The sequence below is a fragment of the Hippopotamus amphibius genome, chromosome 17, assembly GCF_030028045.1.
Source record: "Hippopotamus amphibius kiboko isolate mHipAmp2 chromosome 17, mHipAmp2.hap2, whole genome shotgun sequence".
Taxonomy (NCBI): domain Eukaryota; kingdom Metazoa; phylum Chordata; class Mammalia; order Artiodactyla; family Hippopotamidae; genus Hippopotamus; species Hippopotamus amphibius.
In genome coordinates, this window is record NC_080202.1 from 47,298,432 (window position 1) to 47,314,081 (window position 15,650).

General features: G+C 40.1%; 1 protein-coding gene across 11 annotated transcripts in view; it reads left to right on the forward strand.

Annotated features, from left to right (window-relative positions):
* Window positions 1-15,650, forward strand: part of BPTF (bromodomain PHD finger transcription factor) — a 136,673-nt gene that overhangs the window by 110,077 nt on the left and 10,946 nt on the right. For 6 of the 11 annotated variants that reach the window (XM_057713988.1, XM_057713989.1, XM_057713994.1 and 3 more), the window contains 8 exons: window positions 501-723; window positions 1,609-2,534; window positions 4,143-4,225; window positions 4,499-4,724; window positions 8,705-9,033; window positions 11,871-12,044; window positions 12,804-12,996; window positions 13,913-13,997. In XM_057713988.1, coding sequence (XP_057569971.1) covers window positions 501-723; window positions 1,609-2,534; window positions 4,143-4,225; window positions 4,499-4,724; window positions 8,705-9,033; window positions 11,871-12,044; window positions 12,804-12,996; window positions 13,913-13,997 — 2,239 coding nt within the window. The remainder of the gene's footprint in view (window positions 1-500; window positions 724-1,608; window positions 2,535-4,142; window positions 4,226-4,498; window positions 4,725-8,704; window positions 9,034-11,870; window positions 12,045-12,803; window positions 12,997-13,912; window positions 13,998-15,650) is intronic. The other 5 variants (XM_057713991.1, XM_057713995.1, XM_057713998.1 and 2 more) reach the window with 3 other exon arrangements.

Consider the following 15,650-nt stretch of genomic DNA (forward strand, 5'->3'; position numbering starts at 1 on the left):
TAATTGGTAGGAAGATTGAAATATTATTTTCTCTCTCTAATCCACAAAGTCACAAGTCTATTGTGAGAATCAAATGAGGCATGTCTAAAGTACGTGTAAAAGATGCTTTGAAAGTTATAAAATAATATGAATATAAATAAGATAATTTAAACTCAGAATTTTGTGGAGACCTTAGTTATTCACTTCAAGGCCCTTATTTATAGACTGGGAAATTTAGATCCAGAGAAGTGATGTTACTTATATACAGATACCTGGCTGTCCATTTGGAGAACCTGGACTGGAACTCTGGGTTGTTTTAGTTCATGTTTTTTCCACTGAACACCATCAGTCTTTTAAAATAAATATTCTTATTTTAGCTTATCTGAATTTTTTGTGGTACCATTCCACAGACATTCAAATACATATGTTCATTATTTTAAAGGACCTTTTCAACATAAAAATGGTATACTTACAGATTGATGCTTTGAAAATCATTTACATGTTGTGTGTTTTTTCCATAGGGTGGCAATCAAGGTTTGACAGTAGTGATTCAAGGACAAGGTCAAACTACTGGACAATTGCAATTGATACCTCAAGGGGTAACTATACTTCCCGGTCCAGGACAGCAGCTGATGCAAGCTGCGATGCCAAATGGTACCGTTCAGCGGTTCCTCTTCACCCCATTGGCAACAACAGCCACGACAACCAGCACCACCACCACCACTGTTTCCACTACAGCAGCAGGTAGAACTTGGGGTTGTCAGAAATGCTACATGTTAGTGTCACAGGTTGCTGGGTGACAGAGAGGGAAAGAGGACGGGTGTTTATCTTCGGGAGGATGTGCCTCAGGCCAGTGAGCATCACAGCTGACTGGTCAGCCTCATAAGAGCTCGACCAGATCTCTTGCTCTGACAGACTAGCCGTCACCACCATCCCCCCTTAAAAAATATGGAAAGCGGGGAAGGTGGGGGGTGGCACAAGATAGTAAAGTATCATGCTGGCTGTGTCCACACTTGCTCCTCACTAGGCCGGTAGGTACTGATTGAGGCATGACGTGCTCTCAGGGCAGGTGGGTGTTTCCAGCTCATAACTTTAGGACCAGAGCACTTTGTGAGCCTCCTGCTGCAAGCTGCTGTCGCTCACGGGCACCACGCGGTGGGGTGTGGGTCAGCCATCACCTGGGCCGGAGGACCTGGCTGATTTCCAGAGACTGTGCCTTGCTTTGGAAGCCAGCCCTCTGGAGACTTAGCAAAAAGTGCGGAGGGCAGCTGTGAACAGGGCCCCTGTTTTCCAGTTTGGGAGAGTCCTGACCTAGGTGTTTCTAGTTGGAGCATTTCTAAGGCATCATTCTTGTGTACTGAAATCCAGAATTCTGGCCTTTAGAAAAGCCCCTTCAGTGATGCCTTAGAGGGCCAGGACAGGGAGGGTGGGAGGGAGTCGCGGGAGGGAGGGGATATGGGGATATATGTATAAATACAGCTGATTCACTTTGGTGTACCTCAAACTTGTACAAGAGTGTAAAGCAATTATATTCCAATAAAAAGCTTAAAAAAAAAAGTCCCTTCAAATTCTTCTTAAACCACAGTCTTATGTTCTAGAGTAAGAATATTTGGTCTTTCCTTTTCACAGGTACAAGTGAACAAAGACAGAGTAAATTATCACCCCCGACACAGGTGCAGCCAGCCAAAAGCCTGCCTCCAGCTCAGCCGTCGAGCGTGAGTCCTCCAGAAGCCCAGCCTCAGACTGCTCAGCCCGCTCAGCCTTCAGCTCAGCCCCCGCCCCCAGCCCAGCCCCCATCCCCAGCTCAGCCTGAAGCTCAGACCCAGCCTGAAGCTCAGACCCAAACAACTGTTGCCTCCCATGTCCCTCCTGAAGCACAGCCCACCCAAGCACAGTCCTCCAAACCCCAAGTTGCAGGACAGTGTCAGCCTCAGAGTAATGTCCAAGGACAGTCTCCTGCTCGCGTCCAGAGTCCACCACAGACTCGAATACGTCCATCAACTCCATCCCAAGTGTCTCCTGGACAGCAGTCCCAGGGTCAGACTACAACCTCACAACCGATTCCAATTCAACCACATACATCTCTTCAGACACCTTCCCAGGGCCAGCCACAGTCACAACCCCAGGTACAGTCTTCAACTCAAACTCTTTCATCAGGACAAACGTTAAGTCAAGTTACTGTTTCGTCCCCATCCCGTCCTCCGCTCCAAGTACAGCAGCCTCAGCCCCAAGTCCTTGCTGTGCCGCAGCTGCAACAACAAGTCCAGGTTCTCTCCCAGATCCAGTCGCAGGTTGTGGCTCAGATACAGGCTCAGCAAGGTGGTGTGCCCCAGCAGATCAAACTCCAGTTACCCGTTCAGATTCAGCAAAGCAGCCCTGTGCAGACTCACCAGATTCAGAATGTGGTTACAGTGCAGGCAGCCAGTGTGCAAGAGCAGTTGCAAAGGGTTCAGCAACTCAGGGATCAGCAGCAAAAGAAGAAACAGCAACAGATAGAAATTAAGCGGGAACACACCCTCCAAGCTTCTAATCAAAGTGAAATCATTCAGAAACAGGTAAAGTTATTAAGTAAAAGCAGCATGTTCAGTAGCTTGAATTATTGTGCTGTGCATTAGACTTAGTGTTTGGTTGTGTTAGCTTTCCTTAAATGAGACACAAAAGTCATTGGTGCTTCAAGTTAGAAGCAGCACTGGATTGACCAAAACCTATTGAATGACTGCTATGGTTTGGAACTCTGTTGGAGATAAACAGTCAGTGCTTCCTGGAAAAACTACCCGTATATTGGAAGAACTGAGATGGAATGAGTGGACTTAGGAAGTTTAAGTATCATTGATAAGAGACTTGAAGGTTTAACTAAGTTTTGAAGCCACTTCAGGCATCATAGCAATTTGTTTGAAGTTATTTGCAGTTGTCATTCCTTAGTTTGCGTGTAGACTAAGCAAACTTTATAGACAGATTAAACTCATTTCTGTTTCCAGCCACACCTTTATAAAAAAGTTTTAAATACTCTTACTCCATAGCATAAACAAACAGTGGCATCGTGCAGTAGCTTCGTGGTGAAGTAAGGCAACTGAGATGAGTTAGAATTATTCTGCTTGAAATGAAGTCACATGTATAATAACATCCTGTGTAGCATTCCTGGAGAAAGCGTTCTTGGCATCTACAGCGTGCAGCGCTGTGCTCTAGTCAGGAGTTTGTGTGGGTTTCAAGTGCTCCCCAGTCATGAGAACCCAGTTCCTGGGTCTCCCGTTTACAGTCCGTGAAACTCACTGACCTCCCCTGAGCTGTATCCTCATTAAAACTCTCTTTCCAGCCACGCAAGGTTATTATAATGATTAAATGAGGTCATGTATGTAGAAGCACTATTTATTTTACTTTTTATTGAAATATATTTGACATCGCATTGTGTAAATTTAAGGTATATGACTTGTTGATTTGATACATTTGTATCTTGTAATATGACTGCCATGGTAGCAATAATTAACTCCTCTGTCATGTCACATAACTTTCATTTCCTTTTAGTGGTTGGAACAGTTAAGGTCTAGTCTCTTAGCAGCTTGGATGATCGTAATATCACATTGTTAGAGGTGTGTTAAGCAGCAAAGGGATTTTGAAGGTGTGTGGTGATATTCTTATAAAATTAACATCGTAGGTACTGTGTTAAAGTGCATTCTTCAGCTTTCAGTATTGTATGAACCGAGAATTACTGCAGTGTCTGTCTTTACCCTAATCTCTGTACAAGGTGGCAGTGGGGCGGCGGTGGGGTTATCTTTAAGATGAATGCCTGGGAAGGAGAGCATACATGTTAAAATCATGGTTTTTGGAAGATGATAGCGGGGTTAAAATTACAACTGTATTAATTCTTAAATCTCAAACAAGTTAGTAAATTCTTTGTCTCAGTATCTCATTTATAAAAGTGTCCCTACCTTTCAGTGTTGTTATGGTGAATAAACAAAGTAATGTCAGGTGCTTCCCTTGGCATAGTGCCCAGTACGCGGTAAGCATCCGGGCCACAAAGTAGCTCTCATTTTATTTGTATTACATATAAAGTTCTCAGTTTCTTTGAGAAACCCACACGTGCTCAGATTTCTACTGTTGTTACCTGTGTACCAGCTTGTAGTCATTATAAAATATGCATTTTTGGATTTTGTTCTGTCCTGAAGGTGGTGATGAAGCATAATGCTGTAATAGAACATTTAAAACAGAAAAAGACCATGACTCCAGCTGAAAGAGAAGAGAATCAAAGGTAGGGAGAAACGCCGATAACCCATCACACAGGGTCTCACTGTGTATCAGTCTCTCTAACACACACACACACACACACACACACACACACACACACAAGTGTATTAAATGAGAACACTCAGAACTAATAGATGCTCATAACTGGTTCGAATCACTCTTTGAAGCTTTGCAGTCACAGAAAGTTTGTATCAACTGTAAAGACATAGAAAAATTATATCTTAAGCCTTTCAGAATGAAATGCCCAGCATCACATAGGTTGTGTATTTCTCTCTAGAATGATTGTCTGTAACCAGGTGATGAAGTATATTCTGGATAAGATAGATAAAGAAGAAAAACAGGCAGCAAAAAAACGGAAGCGAGAAGAGAGCGTGGAACAGAAACGTAGCAAGCAGAATGCCAGCAAGCTCTCTGCACTGCTCTTCAAACACAAAGAGCAACTCAAAGCCGAAATCCTGAAAAAGAGAGCACTGCTGGACAAAGATCTGCAAATTGAAGTGCAGGTAAGAAGGTATTCTATCCTCCTGTGTCCAGTGTTTAGCATTGAATTTTATTCTTTTTTCCCCCTTGAAATTTTGATTAGGCTTAAAATTTGAGCTTCTTTTCCTAGAACTTACATTTTTGTCCTTAGGGTAAGAAGCAGTGGGACATAACGTCTTTTAAAGCATGACAGAGATATTTATATCTAAATGTGTATTGTAATCTCTAAACTAGCCACTCGGAGAGGTTAGTCTTTGGATTAAAACATTTGAGGACTCTGTTGGCAATAGCTCTTACTGTCTGTGACTCAGTCTTTCTAGAAGTTATCAGGAGCTGAGTTGCACGAGAAAGGTAGACAGAGAAACTGCGAAACAGTGTTGAAAGAAAAAGTATGCTCATTAAATAAGACCAGATTTCTTCCTTGACTTGTAACTGATCCTGCAGGCATGGCCAATCCTCTGCTTACTTAGGGAATTTGTTACAAAATGAAAGAAGACATCTATTCATACATATTTAAAGTTTTTTAAAAGAGAAGTGGGCTGTCTAAAGCACCCCTAAAAGTGCCTTATACATTTTAAGAAGGTGAGACATAAGAAGAAAACACTGATTATCCTACTAACAAACATTGCATGTAACTCTGAGACATTCGAGGTCTTTCCCCTGAAGTCAGAAACCAGACAGTAATGCCCAGAATCAACATGATCGCTTAGCATCTCTGGAAATTCTAGCTAATGTGTTAAGCCAAAGAAAGAAAAAAGAAGGTAAAATCTGTTATTGTGTGTGATATGATTATTATATCAAAACGCCGAAGAAAAATTTTAAATTATACAATTTAAGAGTTCAGTAGGGTAGTCACTACTAGATAAATATTGAGAGCACAACCATTGTCAAAGTAAACAGAAATAAAAGAGCCAATAATCTGTGATCATCCCCCCCCCAAAGATGACCATTTTAAAATAATTTTAGGCTATATTTTATATATATTATTTTGAATATATGTATTCACATATGAACACCTTTTAAACAAAATCAGAATCACATTGGAGACAACATATTCTGAACATTTTTCTGCATTCTCCATACTATGCAGCCATTTTATTTTTTATTATTTTTTTATTTGTTTTTTTAAATTTATTTATTTGTTTTGGCTGTGTTGGGTCTTCGTTGCTGCACACAGTCTTTCTCTAATTGTGGGGAGCAGAGGCTACTCTTTGTGGTGCATGGGCTTCTCGTGGTGACTTCTCTTGCTGCGGAGCACGGGCTCTAGGCACACAGGCTTCAGTAGTTGCGGCTCGAGGGCTCAATAGTTGTGCCTCGTGGGCTCTAGAGCACAGGCTAAGTAGTTGTGGCACACGGGCTTAGTTGCTTTGTGGCATGTGGGATCTTCCCGGACCAGGGATCGAACCCATGTCCCCTCCATTTGCAGGTGGATTCTTAACTAACCACTGTGCCACCAGGGAAGTGCTCTGTAGCCATTTTAAAATGTTACTCCTGCTGCAGATGCTCTAGTGTGCAGTCATGGTGGTGTTGCTGACAGTGTATTGCTTATCTAATGGGGGAGAAAAATTATGCTTAAAGAAAATGTTCGGCGTTATTTTTTTTTAATTTATTTATTTTACTTATTTATTGGCTGCATTGGGTCTTCGCTGCTGCACATGGGCTTTCTCTAGTTGCTGAGAGCGGGGGCTACGCTTCGTTGTGGTGCGTGGGTTCCTCACTGTAGTGGCTTCTCTTGTTGCAGAGCACCGGCTCTAGGCACGTGGGCTTCAATAGTTGCGGGTCTTGGGCTCTGGAGCACAGGCTCAGTAGTTGTGGCACACGGGCTTAGTTGCTCCGTGGCATGTGGGATCTTCTCAGAGCAGGGCTCGAACCCGTGTCCCCTGCATTGGCAAGCGGATTCCTAACCACGGTGCCACCTAGGAGGACCTGGCATTATTTTAACAAGTAGAATTTATTGCCAAGATGATTTACTTTGAGGAAGAATATTCAAATGTATACGTACTAGCATATTTTAAAAATTATTTTTAATTATAAAGATTATATTTTTTATTTTCGAGATATATGATTGGTCCTTTATACCTACTTGTTCTTATATCATTTATGCTTGCCTTCTTTAAAAAACAGACTTCATTTTTAAGAGCAGTTTAAAATTTACATAAAAATTATGCAGAAAGCACAGAGTTCTCATCTACTACCTCCCACCCTCGTTTCTCCTATTATCAACATCTTGCTTTAGGATGCATTTTGTACAATTCGTAAGCCAGTATAGATACATTATTATAAACTAACTAAAGTCCATAGTTTACATGAGGTTTCACTCTTTGTGTTCTACAGGTCTGTGCCTTTCACAGATGCATGATGTCATAGAACCATGTTACATAACAGAACATAGAACCATATCATTACAGTATCATACAGAATGGTTTCACTGCCCTGAAAATGTGTTTACCTTTTCCTCCCTCCTCCATGCTTGTCTTTTCAAAATTTCTTATTCATTTTTAATAGAACTTATACCTTCATTTACCTCTTTGACTATCTCATACATATTATAAAGTCTTTGTCAAATTGTTCTATAAAACTTACAAAACCTCACTTAAACTCAGATTCAGTTACTGATTTTTCTGCTTTGTTTTGGGTTTTTGTTTTCTCTTTTTTTGTTTTTTTTACACTATGTGTTTTTATTGTTTTGCATTTGGAATTTTAAGTGAGAGGAGCTTTTTTTTTGTTTCCTCCCTTGAAGCCTCGTGTAGCACAGCCAGCCCTTAACATCGAGTGGGGAGCCGGCTCTCGTTGCCCACTTCACACGAAGCATATCAAGTCCCTGTCTCCCTGTAGAAACCATTACTGTGGTTGGGCTGCCACTTCCCAGTTCTGAATCTAGAGCCCAGGAGGCCTGCAGTTTTAGCCCTGGTCATGGTTTTCTGTTTCTGTTCCACAGAGACATTTATATCTTATTCAAGCATGACTGCCTTTTCAGTTTTCTCTTTTTAATATTTTACTGTCATGGAAATGTTCTTGGGGGGGGGGGTCAAAGTGTGTACCCACTACACTGTCTTGACAGTCTTGATTTTCCTAAAATCCATCTCTTTATGTTCTACACACATCATAGTATTTAGGAAAATGAAACTCAAGATTTACTTCCTTCCCTAGGAAAAAGTTCAGACTTTGTTTTTAAATAGAGAAGGACTATAGAATAGTCACACAGTGTATATCTTCTCACTTTTAAGACTGTTTGGACTCTAGATAGAGGAAAGAGATTCATTAAACCAGGACCATTCTAGTTTATTTGTTCAAATTTTTTGGATGTTTAAAAACTTGGTTATAGCTCTGATTTATTTACACCAAGCTTGTTCATGAATGCCAATCACAACGGTTTTTCTCTAGGGAAATAAAAATTCCTTAAGCATCATTTCTAAGAATGAGCTGTAGCGCTAGGTAGCCAAGGTCTGTAAAATATTTCACGTGGGAAAAAGTAAGGATTTTAATTTATGCAAAATTTGTATTGAGAAAATAGCTCTCCTTGAAGTCTTAAATTCTAGCCATGAGGCACATCTGTCTCACTCCACTCTGGGCTGACCAGGCCACATCTGGAGTATCATGTCCAGACTCACTCTAAGGAGACGCAAGGAGATCAGCCGGAGGAAAGCAGCCAGCGGGTGAGGACACTTGAAATCATGTCCTGAGCAACGACTGCGATAACGCGGGCAGGACCCTGGCATGTGGGAGGGGCCGTTCTTTTTACGCACTTGCTCATCTTTCTGTCAGAGCTCCTTTGAAGCTAACTAGCAGCTTTCTAGTGGTTGTGTAATCTTCATTTTCTGTTTCTAGTTGCTTTAATTGGGTTTAAGGTATGGTAAGAACCCTCTTGTTTGGAGTTAGCAAGCCTCCCTCACCTTAGGGTGAACTGTGGAGCTACTCAGACAAGGGAGGTGATATGACGTCCTCTGGCCAAGACGTTACATTAGTCGATTGATGGTCTTGTATTTTCTTTAATTGACAACAGGAAGAGCTCAAGAGGGACCTGAAAATTAAGAAGGAAAAAGACATGATGCAGGCCACAGCAGTAGCTGCCACCTCCCCTGCGGCTCCTCCCGCACCGCCAGCCCCTCCGCCTTCGCCTCCGCCTCCGCCTCCCCCTCAGCACTCAGGCCCCCTGGCCACGGCCACGGCCACGGCCACACTGCCTGTGGCTTCGCAGAAAAGGAAGCGAGAAGAGGAAAGAGACTCAAGCTCCAAGTCCAAGAAGAAGAAAATGATCTCTACTACCTCAAAGGAAACTAAGAAGGACACAAAGCTTTACTGTATCTGTAAAACGCCTTATGATGAATCTAAGTGAGTAGATCTTTCTGAGCTCTAGTTTATTTTCTTAAAAGTTTAGCTGAGTTTCCAGTTTTGAAGAAAATGAGAATATCAGTAGCATTGCAAATAAAAATAGTTAAAAATAAGGATAATAATATTTCATCTGCAGTCTTACATCTGATATTCTTAACCTTGACACTAGAATGAAAGTTTTTTTCTCACATGTTCATGATTCATGTTTGTCCATCATATTCTTTTCTGTCAAAAATAAGCTTTCTGTTGCTCCTTTGCTGTCTCCTCTTCTCTCTGGATCAACTCCAGATCAATCAGTAATGCTGTCTGGAGAAAGAGGTGTATTACTGTCACTGCCCAGAGTTGAGGTCATCCTTTCTGGAATCTTCCCGATCCCACGATTACATCCAATCCTAGAGACGACCTAGATACCAATGGTGCGAGGGGCTTTGAGTTTGAGTGGTTTTGGTTTTTTAACATTTAATTTTAAGTAATTTCTGTGTCTTTCGTATTAGAATACTGTAAGCTAATATTTTTGTCAAAGTTCTCACTTTCTTATTGGGGACAAAAGTCAGAAAAATACAAAAGTGATTCTTTCCCTCATTCCTCAAGTACGACACCCAAGAATTTGATAGCATGCCAGCTGGAAGCTGTTTTTTGACAGTTGTGACTTGTATTCAGAAATACAAGATTTTAGAGAGATGAACCCATAAACACAGTTACAGTTCTTTTTGTTTCATGACCATCACTCATCTAGGTATTTAGCTTCCATTTTCAACATTCAAACGCAGGCCAACGTTTTAAAGCCAAAATTAACCACAGTATCAGTTTTACAGTACCAAAAAGTTTATTTGATTGTGCTAAAAAATATGATCATTTAGAATTAGGAATGCTTAATGTCTACTGTAAGTGGATGCCTAATTTATAAAATAAAATTATCTCTTTAATGATGTTTAAGTTGTAATACTGAAGCTGCTTTAGTGGTGCTATTTAAATTATAATCTGTTTGCAAGTGCTAAATCAAAACTTTTTGTTGGTAGACTTAGCTGTGTGTTGGTCTAAACACAGATCAATGTAGACATCTTCACTTTTCATTGTCTTACTTTATGAGAGACTAGACATGATATGAAAAGTAGAACCCTATTAAATGATTTTCCCCTTAGTCTAATACAAGTGTGCCTGCCTTTAAGCAAATTATACTAAATGATTTATAGAACAAAACAGGACATGATTTACTTTCTTTACAAAAAGATCTGCTTATGGAATTTCCTTAAATAACAAGACATTTTTGGCCTATTTAAAATAGATCATAGAAATTCATTTCACACACAACTTTTTTTAACACCTGAGTTGCATAAAATGCGGCACACATGTGCATGTGCTCATTCTGTTGAGATTGCCTTATTCTTTTGTGGCTATTTCGTATTTTTTTAGTTTGTCATTAATGCTTCAGTACACCGCGTTCATTCATTCCCTGTTCTAGCTGGGAAGAGTTAGTGTTTTTTAAGGAGTATTTTGTGATCTCTTGTACCAAACTAGGCTGGTTTGGAAGTCTAGTGAGAGAGACTAAAACCTGAGATTCAAGTCCTGGGCTTACTTCCAGAACACACAGCCCAGTGCCTGATGAAGGCAACATACAAAAACACCCCAAAGGCCTCCACCTGTGGCAGTGGAAATCATGCGAGAGTTGTAATTCAAAAGAAAAAAAGTTAGTGGCAACAGGATAAACCACACAATTGTCTGTTATTCCTTTACATTTGTAAAGCAGGATAGTTGGAAGCTTGGGGACTATTTCCATTCCTCTAGGTGCCAAGAAACACCTTGGTAGAACCAATGGTATCAGCACGGCCAGTCTTGTTCCCTGCAATTCACGCTCATTCTCGCCGTGACTCTGACAAGGCGTTCCTCCAGAGCACCCCATCCGCACTTTAGATACACTGGGGTTTGTCGTAGAGATACTTTTCACCTTACCACTTGGGATCTTACAGTTACAAAAGCCTTGAGGGCGAATGAACTGCGATTGCCCACAGTTACACGTTCGTACGGCCCGGTCTCGTAGACCCACTTGTAGTTTTAAGTTAACTATCCTTACATCACTCTCCACACCCTGTGGCCCTGGTTTTGAATTGAAGTGGTTCCTCACCAGCTAAGTAACCTGGCCGCTCTCCACATTGTCACACACGTTCTGTTGACTGCAAAACTGGCCCATGTCATAACCTGTTACAATTAGATTAAATTCCAATATGTATTTAGAAAACGTGGTAGAAACTGAATTACTACATGTACCTTTTTTGGTTTTCTTCTTCATATCATATTTTGACCATTTATCTTCTACACCTGGCTGACCTCCTGCATGTTCCTTGTAGTGTAACTTCTACTTGGTGTTTGCGCTTTGCTTTGTTTTCAAATTTAAATCGTGAGATACATTTTCAAACCTATCTAAGAAATAGCCCTGATTTTGAAATGGCTTCTGTGGCATAGGTTTGACAGATGTAAGTCTTGATTCTTTGGCTTTGGTTTTTGTGCCTGTTACAGTTTTACACACATTCATTAAGAGGAAGACATTACCATCAGTGTGTTGTTTATTTTTTCAAATTCCAGTGTGTTTTTAAAGACCCGCATTTCACTAAACAGTGTATTTGTTGAAACTGATGTGAGCGACTTTATGTTTCCATACTTGATACAGCGTCAGATGCTGTAGTTTGTCAGGGTTAGAATGGTTGGATTCAGGATGTTTAGCAGATTCATTGCAGAAAGTTATCCTGTAAGAACGTGAATCAGGACAGGGAAGACAGATTTACGTACCATGCAGCTCAAAATGACAATCACATTGTCATTTTCATTGTGAATACTTTTAGGTTCTATATTGGCTGTGATCTTTGTACTAACTGGTATCATGGAGAATGTGTTGGCATCACAGAAAAGGAGGCTAAGAAAATGGATGTGTACATCTGTAATGATTGTAAACGGGCACAAGAGGGCAACAGTGAGGAATTGTACTGTATCTGCAGAACACCTTATGATGAGTCACAGTGAGTTCTGATAAGAGCATCATATTTAATAATTTAGGAAGCCAAATTGCTCTGACTGGTTACTTATTTATTTTAAAATAAAAAGCAAGATATTTTTCTGCATATATTATACACTTACATTACAAATTCCTTTCCAGTTTTTTTTTCTCTTCTTCCCTCTTTACCTCCCCTTCAAAATTTATGTTGTTTCATAGTGAATGTTTGAGATGCATTGGGGGAAATGTGGTTTAATGGTAGACTTGATTCTTCAATATGTAACATAGAAATTAATGAGATTAAAATAGCCTGACTTGTTTGGACTTTATCAGTGTTTTGAAAATGGTGCTTTATTGCAGGTTAGAAAAACACTAATTTGGGTACAAGTTCTGAGACTCTGTTATTAGCTTTTAGGATTTTGAACTCCCAGTTGGGTGGCCAGTATTAGCTTCCCATTTGATACGGTATTAGTTGAAAGATTTTTGTCTTTGTTTTGTTTTGAGCTTTAAAGTCAATTAAATGTTTTACATTTTTCTTCATATTGGTTCTCCAATTTTGACAGTGTTCTTAAACCTTTGATGCTTGTTCTGAACATCAGAAGTACTAAATTAGTGCATTGGAATGTCAATCTTCAAAAGTATTAAAACAATTATAATACTAAACCTGTTTTATATCCCAGGGTTAGAATATTTTCAGATGCATGTTTTATTACTTTTTAAAGTAAGTTATAAGTAATGTGATCCCATCTGTTTTGAACTCACATTTCCATTTCGGATCTTGCAGATTTTATATTGGCTGTGATCGGTGTCAGAATTGGTACCATGGGCGCTGCGTTGGCATCTTGCAAAGTGAGGCAGAGCTCATTGACGAGTATGTCTGTCCACAGTGCCAGTCGACAGAGGATGCCATGACAGTGCTCACGCCGCTCACGGAGAAAGATTATGAGGGTTTGAAGAGGGTGCTGCGTTCTTTACAGGTGAGAGATCCGTCTCTGCTCAGCATTTAAAGGTGCAGTCAACCAGCATGACCTTGGAAACACTTCTGGGGTTTGACCTTTCCAGTATTAGAGCACCTGACTATGTACTGACTCCCAGCTGAAGTGCTCCACAGACTTGTCCTTCACGTGCCAATGTCGTGAGGTTTACCAGATCCACACACTAGCTCAGCTGCTTTTAAGTGAATGCTCGTGTTTAAAATGACTCATCTTTTTAGACTAAATTTTATCTTCAAAGAAAACTATCTTACCACCATCGATTGAAAACCAATTTAATTAAATTTTAGTGAGATGCAAATGTTTATCTAAGGCTTTGAGCCAAAGCCTTCCCTCCCTTATTAAAAATAAAAAGGAGATGGGGGTGGCTTATAAGATTAACAAGGATAGAGATGTATTCCAGACATAGGAGTGCTGGATTGACACTTTCTCCTGTTGTAATCATAATCAGAAGCATTGAAAGAACTGAAATGAGAGCAGTAGTCTCAATACGTGGTTGAACGTTATGTAACATCGCACCTCTGCCACATCATTAGCTTGCAGAGGTAACCATTCCACACTTGGAACCCATCCAGTTGCAGTGCCAACATCGCTCAGTTGGCAGGTCATCGTGAAGGGACCAGAGTACAAATTCCTTGACTCCTAAGCTAGCGCTCTACCATCCCTGCTCCAAGCCCGGGTCCCAGACCTCTGTTGAGAACCATTATCACAGAGCTTGCTCGTCTGAGATAATTTGTGACTAAAGCAGAAATCGTCTAAGTATAAATAATTTCATTTCTCAAGTTTAAAACTGACTTTTCGCGTTTAAGGGTTGATTGATGCAATAACTCAAATGGGAAACTTAAATGAAATTATTATTTCCACCTGACAATAATGATGCCTTTTTTTCTTTTCATGATAGGCCCATAAGATGGCCTGGCCTTTCCTTGAACCAGTGGATCCTAACGATGCCCCAGACTATTACGGCGTTATTAAGGAACCTATGGGTAAGTGCTTGAGTTGAACATGGAGTTTTTTCAGGTGTCTCAGCAGGTATTTCACGCATCATCCGTACAATTGCTATATCATGAGGACATGTCGAGCAAGACTGGGTGGGAGTCTAAGCTGGTACGGTTGTTTGTAGGATAAACTGGGAATATGTATTGAAGTTCGAGTGTGTGTGTCTTTGGACCCAGCAGCTTCATCTCTTAGGATGTACATATGCACAAGTACGTTCATCACAGCAGTATTATAATTGCAAAAATACTGAAAACGAAATAAATGGCCATCGGTAGAGAAGTAGCTAAATCAAAGGGTAAGCAGAGAATTCTATAGCTGTTTAATGAATGAAATCAGCGACTGGATTGGGATCTTTTTGAGCCTCTCATCTTTCCGGTCACCTCTTCCTCGTCTTTTCCTGAAGGACAGCAAAGTTGGAAATCCAAGAGAATATAGCCTCGTTGCCCAGAAAATAGAAATGGTAATAAATAGCAGCTACGTGTGATTGTACAGTAAGTCCTCTACATAGGACCCTTCAAGTTACAAGCTTTCAAGATGCGAATGTGCATTTGCATGTCCAGTCACGTAAGTTAGTTCACGTGTCTGGCGTACATTGTCACATGTGTGCATCCTCTGCAAGTGGCTGTGCTTTTGTGTACTTTGCTGACGGTGCTGTATAGAGTACAGTAGTGCAGTATCTTCATCTCAAGCCCAGGATGTCCAGAGGCGAGTGTAAAAGCAGCGGTGATGTAGCTGGTACTACTGTACTTTTCAAGGTACTGTACTGTAAGATTTAAAATGTTTTCTTTATTTTTTGTGTTTTTTAATGTATTATTTGTGTGAAAAATATTATAAACCTATTACAGTACAGTACTATATAGCCGATTGCGTTAGTTGGGTACCTAGGCTAACTTTGTTGCACTTACAAACAAATTGGACTTAGAAACGCGCTCTCGGAACAGAACCTGTTCATATGTAGGGGACTTGCTGTATTAGGATGAAGAGCTACAGGTGATTATATTAAAGATAGTTTATCTGCGAAAGAAATTATAGAAATTAAAACAGATAAAAGCTTCCAAAACTGCCAAAAGATTGTCTAGCTGATGAAAATATTCCAGATGGTCTGCTAAGCATGTTTTAAATGGGTATGGTTTTATTGTGTATTTGAAAGTTGCTAGGAGAGAGGATCTTAAAAGTTCTCATCACCAGAAAAAAGGTTTGTAACTATGTGTGGTGATGGATGTTTTAAATAAAAGTATTGTGGCGATCGTTTCTCTCTCTCTCTCTCTATATATATATATATAAAATCATTGTGTTGTATACATAAAAGTCATACGATGTTCTATGTCAATTATATCTCAATTTAAAAATAAAGGGGAAAAAAGGAATTAAAGTTCAACTAGGGTTTAAAAAAAAAAAAGGATGGGTTGTGTTGATGGCAACTTCAAAGATAGAGAAACATGAAGAAGAGATAAATGAGGGCTTATCTTTGGGAAGAAAAACCATAAATAAATAAGTAGCTGTTACCTCTATTCTCCTGATGTTGAAAACAGAAGAAATTAATCATTGTACATACTTCAGATTTGAATAATCTCCTTTGAGAAAGTATCTGGGGTGTTTATTTAAAAAAATAGATGTCTTTTGCTTCTAAAGTAATTATA